Here is a 12222-nt window from a genome sequence, read left to right on the forward strand (position 1 = left end):
GCTGCCTTCTCACCATATGGCAAGCATCCCAAAGCTTACGGTTGGTGTTGTGTAATCAAATGACAGTGGGTGCTAAACTCTGACACAGAGTGATCTGTTGCTCATCATCAATAATGCAACATGAGCATGAATAGATGGAGTGTTTATCATCAGAAAACAGACTGTTGTCAATAATATTCCTGTATTCGTTGGGCGCTGCTGTGCTGCCTTTAGTCTCACTATATGGCATCAGGACTAAAGTACGATCATACAGCAAAATCACCCAAGTATTTTGACAATTGTCTCAATGTAATTTCTCATTCTGTAGAGCTCAAATATGTAGTCGGGTATGCTAATGTTTCATATACTTCCCATGATTACTAAGAATTTTTACATTTACATTTGTGGTTGTTCAGCTTTGCATGTCAAGCGCTGAGGAAGCTGTTGCGCAAAAATTAGTCCCCATATTCTTTATATTTACCCTATTTGATTAACGACAAAAACAGTGCTGATGGCAGTAGTTTCCAGTAAACTTGTTCAGCCTTGCTATGGAAGTTTTAGTTAGATAGCCGAACATTTTTATTTTTTATTATTTTTGTCAAATGACAACTTTATTCCCAGATCAATGTGGGCACAGAGCTTCAGTGTCTTGTAGTGGAGAATTTGAAAACCTTCTGTAGATAATAGTTTTGCCTCCTGAGGGAACATTCCCCTATTACGTACTCCTCATAGTGATGATCGATCTGTTGGTTGTTCTGAGGAACAGATCACGTCAAGTATCTGCTTCTACTCCCGCGCATTTTCTCCCCCCGCTTCTACTTTATCTCTTCTCATGCAGTTCCAAAGAGGACTCCCTGGTTTACCGGCATCATTTGAAACATGATGAGCAGCTGCATTACCTGCAACTGAAGTATTTACAGTATATTGGCCATCCTTCCTTGGTGGGTCCTGACTTTCTGCTCCCGAGGAGACCTGTCTGTTCCAGACCAGTAGAGAGGTGAGTACAATAACATATCCTGCTGTCTACAATCTGACACCATTCCGCTGTCTGCCACGTAGGTCATGAAACGTACAGTACTTTTGCTTTTGAATGTAGCGATAGTAACAACCTTAAAAGTAAGGTTAAAACTAAGACGACATTTTTACTGTAAACTTAGTGTTGAGATTAACTCAAGTTATTCTTTATTTTACATTCAATTTGGCTATAAGTACTGAGATGACATTCTTTCAAACATGCAATGGGAAAAATCATGCATCATTTCATTGAAATAAGAGTCATTCATCTTCATGGCGTGTTAACCAAAATGCAGTTTTAATTGAATACCAGCCATAGTCGTAAGCCTTTCCTGCAGTCAAATTACCAAATCGCCCGTCTAGTGGCCCTCATGGGTGGAATGGTATTCATATTTATCATAATTTCATAATTAATAAACATTATTTCAAACAACCCGCCGAAAGTCCGGTGTTTTCTTTTCGTCAAACGGTTTTGTTATATTTCAGTCTCCTGTGATGTACATAAAGTGTATTATTGGGACGCAAACTCAAAATGTAATACATTTCAACTCTATATCTCACATGGTACAGGCGTCTTCTTTTCTTTAAGCCCATAACCATGTGTGTGAGGTGTACACTTTCGTTTCAAAGTAGATTTGTTTAAGACTACCAAGAAACACTCTGTGTGACCCTGATTTAGCCCACTGCAGTAAAATTAAGAAAGACAGTGGTGACATCACTCACATTTCAGAAGGATAATTTACAATTGTCAAATACTACAAGGGCATAATGTACGTACGTTTCAGTCAATGGAAACTTTTTGTGTTCGCGGTAGCTGTGACCTTCTTCCTTTGTGTCATGGTAGATAAGAACATGTTGATGTTGGTTGGAGGTGGGGGTGCATTCCGAACTCATACACTGCATTCGGAAAGTTTTAAGACCCCTTGACTTTTTACACATTTTGTTACTTTATGCTAAAATGGATTAAATAAATAAAAAAATCCTCATGAATCTGAACACAATACCCCATAATGACAAAACGAAAATAGGTTTTTAGAAATTCTTGCAAATGTATTAAAAATAGAAATACCTTATTTACATAAGTAGTCAGACCCTTTGCTATGAGACTCGAAATTGAGCTCAGGTGCATCCTGTTTCCATTGATCATCCTTGAGATGTTTCTACAACTGGATTGGAGTCCAACTGTGGTAAATTCAATTCATTGGACATGATTTGGAAAGGCACACACCTGTCTATATAAGGTCCCACAGTTGACAGTGCATGTCAGAGCAAAAACCAAACCATGAGGTCGAAGGAATTGTCCGTTGAGCTCCGAGACAGGATTGTTTTGAGGCACAGGTCTGGGGAAGGGTAGCAAAACATTTGTGCAGCATTGAAGGTCCCCAAGAACACAGTTCTAATGGAAGAAGTTTGGAACCACCAAGACTTCCTAGAGCTGGCTGCCCGGCCAAACTAAGCAATCAGGGAGAAGGCCCTTAAGAACCTGATGGTCACTCTGAATGACCTCAGACTGGGTCGAAGGTTCACCTTCCAACATGACAAAAACCCTAAGCACACAGCCAAGACAATGCAGAAGTGGCATCGGGACAAGTCTCTAATGTCCTTGAGTGGCCCAGCTAGAGCCTGGACTTGAAACCGATCAAACATCTCTTGAGAGACCTGAAAATAGCTGTGCAGCGACGCTCCCCATCCAACCTGACAGAGCTTGAGAGGATCTGCAGAGAAGAATGGGAGAAACTTCCCAAATACAGGTGTGCCAAGCTTGTAGCGTCATACCCAAGAAGACTCAAGGCTGTAATCGCTTCCAAAGGTGCTTCAACAAAGTACTGAGTTAAAGGGTCTGATACTTGTGAAATTTCAGGTTTTTTTTTATACATTTGCTAAAATTGATAAAAACCTGTTTTTGCATTGTCATTATGGGGTATTGTGTGTAGATTGATGAGGAAAAACAACAATTTAATTCATTTTAGAATAAGGCTGTAACGTAACAAAATGTGGAAAAAGTCAAGGGGTCTGAATACTTTCTGAATGCACTGTATCTAACTGACTTAGTTTGAACTTTATTAACCAACCAGAAAATAGACATGATCAAACCCATTTTGAACAACTAGTGGCCTACATTTTGTGTCTTTTACTACACATATTTCTATGAGTGTAAACATTAGGCTCAATGAGAGTTGGGATTCTTCCAAGCAGAACCCAATGATTGTTTGACAATTTCCAATTTATTCTGTTCAACGCTGCCTGTCTCTTATGTTGACCTAACTGGTGTCCATCTGTGTTCAGGCACATGACAAAGGTTTAGCGTTTGAAATGTTTACAGTCTTAAAGCAGAAGCACATGTAGGTAACCTTAAATAAAGCACTTACCTCCTAAGCTAATTAAGGTGCTGTGGCCTTGAATCGAGCAGGATGCAACTCTCTCGCTGATCCCATCTACCCAGAATACCTCAATGGCAATGTTAAATAGCCACCCCTAACTACTCATTTTGATAGTCTTACTATGGAGATAGAGAGATGGCTACCCATTATTTTACTGTACTATTAGCTTCCACGTTGTTTCGTAGTTTGGGACCATAAATATGAAAAATATACAGAATGTTTTGCTCACGTCCATCAAGTTAAACATGATCTCTTGAATGCAGACATGTAGCTACCACTAGATTCCATTCACAATCAGACTGTAACTCAATATTAATCTGACCGACAGGTTTAACAAAGGGTTAAAGAGGGGAGGTGTGTTATCAGACTCCCTCTCTCTCTCTCTCTCTCTCTCTCTCTCTCTCTCTCTCTCTCTCTCTCTCTCAAGCATGTCCTAAGCTCTCTCTCTGTCTCCCTTCCTCAGCCCAAGGAGCTTTAGAGAGGGGAAAAAAGTCCTCAGTGGGTATCAACAACACAGACAGTGGTGGATTGGAAAAAGATCTCCATCCTAAAGGAAACAGAAGTTCCCCTCCACTATCTGGGTAAGTAGCTGTGTGAGTTGTAGTATGTTGTAATAGTGTGTGAGCTGTTGAAACAATGGAAGGCCAACTGTCAATAGAGGCAGTTTTGCATCAGACAAGGGCCATGTGGTGGGAGTCTGAAGCACAGCGCTGCTAATGTGGTGGACTGGGAGGCTCATGACACACTGATGGTCTGTTCTACTCAGGTCTAAAAGTTGACTTAAAGGTTTAGTAAACTGGTAGTATCAGCCACTGTTTTATCAACGTTTCACTTAGACTATATGCTGTATGGTCATATTTTTGCAATAGCTATTTAGAGGAATAAGTTATGAGCTATGTAAGTTAAAGCAACTTTGTTTCATATGTGGTTGTTTTATAGTCCTTGGGGGATTTTAACCCAACGAAGGGTGGTGGCATGCTGTCTTTCCTGACCAAAACTCCTCTAAAACAGAACTGGTAGCAAACTGGTTGAACCACAGCCAGTAAGGTGCTCTGTTTCTGGTGAATAGGGATTTTTCAACGATTAGTAAGGAGTATAGAAAAACATGAGATTCATGTGAAGTGCCTTAGCAGTCAGTCCCCAGGGGTTTGCGGTCAGAGGGCAGCTTGACCCTCAGAGAGAGAAGAGAGTTGAGAGTTTATGGTGTGCGTCTCAAATGGCACCCTATTCCCTACATCGTGCACTACTTTTACCAGAGACATATGGGACCTGCTCAAGTATAGTGCACTATAGGGAATAGGCTCCCGTTTGGGATGCAGCCTAGGGCACCCATGACACAGTGGCACTGAGACTAGGGAGTGTGAACTGGGAACACAGAAACTACTCTCCATGTTTGCTTTGTGTTGCCCAAAGAAGATTAGCACAACATTAAGTCCTTAGACAACATTTGTTATTTAAAGCCTTTCCTGGCACATAAGATTCAAATAGCTTTATATTCCCCCCCCCCCCCCCCCCATGCTTCAACAGTATTTCCCTTCATCCAGGCAATGGGCTTTAAATATTGTGGACTGGCATTGGTTAATTAAGAACATGTGTTTGGTAGTTCTACTGTAGGTCAACACTCTGAGTAGCCCTTCATGCAGCCTTGATTACATTTCTGGATAAAAAGTCTCTTAAGGTCACACAGAGCACAACGCTGTATTATAGAGGAGAAAATAAGGTTATTGAGATTAGCAGAAAATCAATTAACACAAATAATGTTTAGCCTTTTTTCAAGTATTTTTAATATACGTTGTGCATTGTGTTCTCAGTCCAGCGTTTCTCTCCGAACCCAGTGGCCTTTCCTTTACCTAGTCATGTGAAGCCTAGTGACTGCATCCATAGTCAGGAGAGTTTAGGCTAACTCCAGTGTCATCATGACTTTATTCATGTCATTAGGTCTGTCCTGAGGTCAGCTGTTATAGTCATCTCATTACACCAGTACCATGCTTTCCACATTACATCTCTGCTTTCCACAACAGACTTTCTGTCTGGACAACCCAGCAAACGTCTTGTATATTCTAAGCGCCAAATATAGACTGTCAGACAGTTATCCTTCAGGAGTATGTTTAACAAAGTATAGTCCTATCTTATTTAACTTTTAAAGAACACATGGTGTTTAACATGACCTTTATTAGAATTAGTCTAGTGATTGATGGCACCATGTGTAGTCATCAGCATCAGAGTCATGTCTTTAGGAACCCCTTCTAATATTACCGAAGAACAATCTGAGGACGAATTTAAACTTCAACTCGGTGCTCTTTATTTCCATAGGTTGCGTTTGAGACTTGGCTTAGTCCACAGGATCTTCATCCCCAGCACAGCCATGGATGTTGGGAGAGGTATGGAGCTCCAAAAGATGAACGGGCAACATAGCAGGGACCTTGGTTCAGATAAGCTCAATTTAGAAGATGGGTGAGTCTCTTGCTTCACCAGCTACCCTAACACATCAACAGGCTACCTGTCTGCATTTCGTTACTCACAGCAATGCTAACGGACGGGTAATGAATATGAGATTTTGCTACCCGTGGATCTTTGTATACGTGAGTTGTGTCACAGTGGTACCACGGCTTACTTGTTTCTAAATGTGTTTATTTTCTCTCTAGGTTTGACGGGCTGGAGTTCATGGCAGAGCGGGATGAGTTCCTGCCAGGGAAGAGCCCAGGAATAAAGGCACCTCAGTTCACTGATGTGAGTGCTCAGCCTTAGTTCAAAGGTCAAATGTGTGAGCATGAGAAATAAGTCTCTTGTTACTAGTGTAATTACATTGTTACTACACAGGTATAAGAGCAAATGTAAACTAAAACTAGATGTTCTACAGCCCATTCTGTATGTGTGGTTTTTTCCTTTCTTTCCGGACCATAGTTTGAGGGGAAGACGTCATTTGGAATGTCCATCTTTAATCTCAGCAATGCCATCATGGGCAGTGGAATTCTGGGACTAGCGTACGCCATGTCAAACACCGGAATCGTCCTCTTCCTGTAAGTTACCATGCCAACACAACACAGGCCGCGCTAGTCCTCCTTCTTTGGCAATATCACTGTGGTTACTTAAGGTTTGACGTCACATGCAGCCCTACCATGACCTCAGATCAGACAGATCTGAGCTGAAAGGTGTGTGTGTGTGTGTGTGTGTGTGTGTGTGTGTGTGTGTGTGTGTGTGTGTGTGTGTGTGTGTGTGTGTGTGTGTGTGTGTGTGGTGTGTGTGTGTGTGTGTGTGTGTGTGTCCAGGCTATATACCCAATAGGGTTAAAGAATGACACTGGCTGTGATGACACTATGATAAATACACTATCCAGGCCATACCAGACCCAGTGCTCGCCAGCAGATCCATCAACGGAAACATTTGTTTGTTTTACAAGAAAACAGTAGGGCTATTATGGGTGTGACATTCTGGCTATGTGTGTGTGTGTACATTATTGAGAAGTCTGTTGACTGTATAACATGTTCACTTAATGACAAGCGCCCCCCTCTACTAGTCACATGCTTTTTAGATGGGTGGAGCCAAGGATACACACACAAGGTGTGATCCAAGGACACGGTTTAGCCTGATCTGTGTTGTACGTCCGTGTCACCGTTTGTGTGTGTTCGCAGTCGCTTCCTGTGTCTGAGTATGTGGGCTGGACTATCAGTGTGTGTATATTTGTGCTCATACACACACTGCTCTCCTAAATCAGATTTGGGGTTATAAATAGCTTGTAGTGATCAGATCAAAGGCAGGTCTGCCTGGATCAGTCCTGTGTGTCCATTGGGAAGGGGGGGACTGGCAGGCCAGTGACCTGCGTCACAAACAAGTCACACTTGTGATGGCCATTCAAATGGCCTAAGTGTACTGGTGCGGCGAGAGAAATTGTGTCAGCGACAGATTTACTGAGTCATTAGCCTTAACTCCGCCCGTTAAGCTGTCTGGAACCGCGAGACTACTGAGGCATTGATGAGGCGCTGCCAAATGGAGTACTGATATGTTGATTTAGCTAGTTAGACTAGTTACAGAGCTTTATCCTGTTACGAGACCAGTGTTATGATTAATGTGTGTTTTTGTTTCAGTATCCTGTTGCTATGCATTGCCATTTTGTCAGCCTATTCCATCCACCTCCTCCTGAGAAGTGCAGGAGTTGTAGGTAAGATGCTGGTATTTCACCAAGATACCTATCTCTTTACTAAAACCAAGAACATTTGTAGTATAGCCTACCATTACTTAAGATGTCCAAGGAACCAGAGTACGTGGCTGAAAGGATGTTATGGTTCGCGTGAAAGCAACAACCACAGAGACAATATTAACACGCGTGTGTGTGTGTGTGTTCTCTCAGGCATACGTGCCTATGAGCAGCTAGGGCACCGTGCTTTTGGACAATCAGGCAAAGTGTTGGCTGGCTCCATCATCACCATGCACAACATCGGAGGTACAGTACCGTGACCGTCAAGCCATGATTGGCTTATGTTATTATATGTAAGCCCCGTGAATGTACCCGCTTAAGTGCAAGTACAAGTGTCGTTGAAAATGCTTCCGTCATAGCGTGTGTGTAAACGCGTTTTTGTTTTCCATTTCCCGTAGCGATGTCCAGCTACCTCTTCATTGTGAAGTCTGAGCTCCCGTTGGTCATGCAGGCCTTTCTGGGCCTGAAGGAAAATACTGGGTAAGTGTCTCTAGAGGGCAGTTGTTAGTGTTATTTCATCACGTCGGCTAGTTAACAGGGCCTTTAAAGTGTTATTTCATCACGTCGGCTAGTTAACAGGGCCTTTAAAGTGTTATTTCATCACGTCGGCTAGTTAACAGGGCCTTTAAAGTGTTATTTCATCACGTCGGCTAGTTAACAGGGCCTTTAAAGTGTTATTTCATCACGACGGCTAGTTAACAGGGCCTTTAAAGTGTTATTTGATGGATTGACGTGACAGTTGGCCTGTTCTTTGTTGTCTAATGTCCCTGCTGTCGGTCAGAGAGTGGTACTTGGATGGAAAGTACCTGATCATCATCGTAAGCGTCATCATCGTCTTTCCACTCTCACTCATGCGACATCTTGGTATGTTTCCTCAATCACTCGTTTTTTTTGCTCTCTCCGTTTTTCATATTTCGTACTTCTTGTAACATGCTAGCAATGATAAGGATATGTGGACAGAGTGACATGACATGGCTCTATTTAACACACAGTGTTCTTGTCATTACTTCACAGGGTACCTGGGCTACACCAGTGGCTTCTCGCTCTCCTGTATGGTTTTCTTCCTCATCTCCGTGAGTCTTCTTTGCCATCAACCTTCTAACCAATCTCCCAACCAACTGAGCAATACATAGCCTGGTCCCAGATCTGTTTGTGCTGTCAACGACCATACAAGTTGGCTATACAGCACAAACAGACCTGGGACCAGGCTAGTCAGTACGTCAGTGCTTGACTAAACAGTCAGTTGGTCCCTCCCACTAGGTGATCTATAAGAAGTTCAACATCCCATGTCCACTGGAGAACATATCCAGTCATGGTAACCACTTAGTGTCCGTCCTGGAGGAGAGTCACGATAACCACTCATTTGTCTCCTCTGATGTGGACTTCTGTGAAGCACAGTCCTTCACCATCAACATGAAGGTTAGAGAGGAAAACTAGTTTCAAATGAAATGAGATAATGGTATACAGTATGGAGTTAAGGACTTGTTGTGGCAATATGTGTTTATTATACTCCAATGAGCTGCAAGTTCTGTTTGTAGTTTTTAACCATTTAATTCATGGTATGTTTTGTTTTCAGACAGCATATACCATCCCCATCCTGGCTTTCGCTTTTGTCTGCCATCCTGAGGTGCTTCCCATCTACACAGAGTTACGAGAGTAAGTCATGACTTGACACAATTCCGATTAGAGATGCAACACATGTCCACGTGGTTCACACACATACAGTTACTGCCAAATTCAGCTACTAATCGATCTCTGTGCACTTTGACCTTAGCGCCACCAAGAAACGCATGCAGAAGGTTGCCAACATCTCCATTCTGGCCATGTTCGTCATGTATGGGCTAACCGCTATCTTCGGTTACCTCACCTTCTTTGGTAAGACACTGCTCCTGAAGCGATGAGAATAATGAAGTACTTATTATGTTCAGACTGTTCACTCATCTTGTTACCGTGTTGCTACCATTTGAGAAGTCAGGAATTGGAGAAGTGGTAAATGAACTTCTCTTTATAGTTAAGACCTTTTCAAAGCATCTGTGTCTGGAAGTATGAATACCATTCTCGGTTTCTCTGTGTTTTAGGTGGAGTAGATACCGAGCTCCTTCATACATACATTAAAGTGGACCCATTGGACACACTGATCCTGTGTGTGCGTATGGCTGTGCTGGTTGCTGTTACCCTTACTGTTCCTGTGGTACTCTTTCCGGTGAGACTCAAATCTATCATGCAGCCCTGAACCGTATCAGTGCTGGCTTGTGTTTATGTATTCTCATATTGGCTTGAAGGGCCCAGTAATGTTACTTTAATTCCTCTTTATTCCAAATTAAGCACTGCAGTATGAGGATAATTAAGCTCTTGACCCCGCAAGACCCCCCCCTGCTAGGTCGCTAATTGGCGAACAGGTTTCAAGAACGTATTTGACCTGCTCCTCCTGAGACATAGTCTGCGTCACCAATGGACACAGCTGTGGCGTGTGATGTAGGCCTGGTGACACCTCTCTGTCCCTCCCTCCCCCCCTGCAGATCCGCAGGGCCCTGCTGCAGCTGCTGTTCCCTGAGAAGCCCTTCCACTGGGCTCACCACATCTCCATCGCCGTGTGTCTCCTCATCATCGTCAACCTATTGGTCATCTTCGTGCCCACCATTCGAGACATCTTCGGCATCATTGGTAAGTGAGCAGAGACGGAGACATGTAAAATGACTGGCTGTAGTTTCAGTGCAAACCCAGTTAAGATTCACAGACTACTGTTATCCAAAGTAGAAACTAAAATGAGTACTACTTTAATGGCCTCTCATAGTTTTGTTCCTATTGAAAATGTTAACATTCGACCTCTTCACCTCTACATCCCTCCTTTCCTCCACCTTTTCCCCTTCTCACCCTAGGGGCGACCTCTGCACCCAGCCTGATCTTCATCCTCCCGGGAATCTTCTACATCAGGATTGTTCCTGAAGAAACGGAGCCTTTAAAATCCATACCAAAGATTATGGTAAAACCTCAATCCGTTGTCTCATCTTGTTTAGCGATGTAGCAGTAAATAGTCTTCAGTAATTACAGTCAAGCTTATTAATCAATGTCTGAGAATTCGCTCTCATCCCTCTCTTTTTGCCTCGCTCTCTCTGCAGGCTGCCTGTTTTGCTGCGTTAGGCTTCGTCTTCATGGTGATGAGTACGTCATTCATCATCCTTGATTGGGTGTCCGGAGAGTCTCGGAGTGGAGGCGGGCACTAGCAACAGACCATAATAAAAAGTAATACCAGCAAAATGCCAACCAAATCTATCCCAAACATCAAATACCCACGACGTGCCCATTATTTAACCATAGCCAAACGAGAGGACCTTGGCTGGACATGGAAAAGAATATATCATTACAATTCCCCCACAAGATGGCATTATGTTCTATGTGGTGGTAGGTCTTGTACGGGGTGGGAAACAGAACCAGCAACCCAAAAGCAACAGCTCTGAGGTGACACACGTTGTGGTTTGCTTTTAGTATGTTGTTTTGAGGCACTAATAAAGTTGTCGCAGAGACAACAGGTTCTGAGGGTAATGATAGCATATGTTAGAAGTATACCAATGAATGGCTTCATCATTACCCTCCTTATCTACCTCCCTTGAATTTTTAATGAGATATTTTTACACGTAAAGAAATGAAATGGATCTATTATAATTTTTTTCTTTATGGGAAGTTTTTATTTTCAAACAAGATTGTACAGTATGTTATGTAATTTTCTCTATGATTGTCATTTATAAATCAAGGAATATGTGTTATTTTTAATCAAATCCAGAATTTGTACTGTGTTTTTGCCCTGTGCCCATACATATTGCTAGGTGTATTGACTCTAGAGTATCCTAAGGTTTGATCATTCCTGTTAGTTTTTTTCCCATGGTACCAAGCTCATGTTAGCATAACACAGTCAGACATTTTCCTATAAGTGCAGCTATCAGCCGTGATAATTACCGAAGGGATGACCCTCCCAATTCTTCATGACTGATTGATTTAAAAACGTTTATGTGAACTTTATATTATATCCAGCAACTTTAAATGGATATTTAAAACTTTTATATTGTTTGGTTTTTTTATCTGTCATGTGGTACATACCAGAAAATATATGAAATTTAGTCAAGTCAACATGGAATGCAAATGATTAGGGGCAGAGAGGGCTGTTGGTGTGATCTTACAAACAAATGTCCACTCAACACAAACTCAATACTGACCTCCCTGTCACTAGTCAGTCAGAGAGCAGAAGTAGTATGATGTCATCTGCTATCTTTGGACTTGGCTTTTCTGAGTAAGTCTGAGAAATTCTGAATAGGGGAGTCCTGTATAAAGATGTGATCAATTGAACTTTTAAGAGAGCATGGAGACTGTCTTTATTTGGTCTTTTAAAAATGGAGTTATTCGTCCAATTAAGTTTAATGTAATTAAATGTTTTGAATCTGGTTTGTTCTCTTTTATAATATCTGTCACGTTACTGTGTGGTCTAAGCAGAGTAAACTGAGTGCCTGAGAAGAGTTTGACGTTTTAAGAAAAGAAACAATGACTAACTAAAACCTAAAAGAGACTTCTTAGTCAGACCATGAAATAGAAGCATCGCCATTCAACCGTGATCATCATCGTGGGCGAGATAAAAGGGGGGGTGGACTGTAATTGTCCATT

The 12222-nt window shown here is 42.1% G+C and overlaps 1 protein-coding gene across 1 annotated transcript; it reads left to right on the forward strand.

Annotated features, from left to right (window-relative positions):
• Window positions 1–823: 823 nt before the first annotated feature.
• s38a3 (Sodium-coupled neutral amino acid transporter 3) lies at window positions 824–12005 on the forward strand. Its single transcript, NM_001165378.1, is given in 17 exon segments — window positions 824–976; window positions 3838–3955; window positions 5688–5828; window positions 6020–6104; window positions 6279–6394; window positions 7460–7533; window positions 7723–7815; window positions 7968–8049; window positions 8351–8433; window positions 8584–8642; window positions 8830–8988; window positions 9146–9225; window positions 9344–9444; window positions 9648–9772; window positions 10089–10233; window positions 10449–10552; window positions 10689–12005. Coding segments are annotated over 15 exon segments (1500 nt in total). The 5' UTR covers window positions 824–976; window positions 3838–3955; window positions 5688–5739; the 3' UTR covers window positions 10794–12005.
• Window positions 12006–12222: the final 217 nt, after the last annotated feature.

The sequence above is a fragment of the Salmo salar genome, chromosome 13 (genome assembly GCF_965601325.2).
Source record: "Salmo salar chromosome 13, fSalSal1, whole genome shotgun sequence".
NCBI classification, from domain to species: domain Eukaryota; kingdom Metazoa; phylum Chordata; class Actinopteri; order Salmoniformes; family Salmonidae; genus Salmo; species Salmo salar.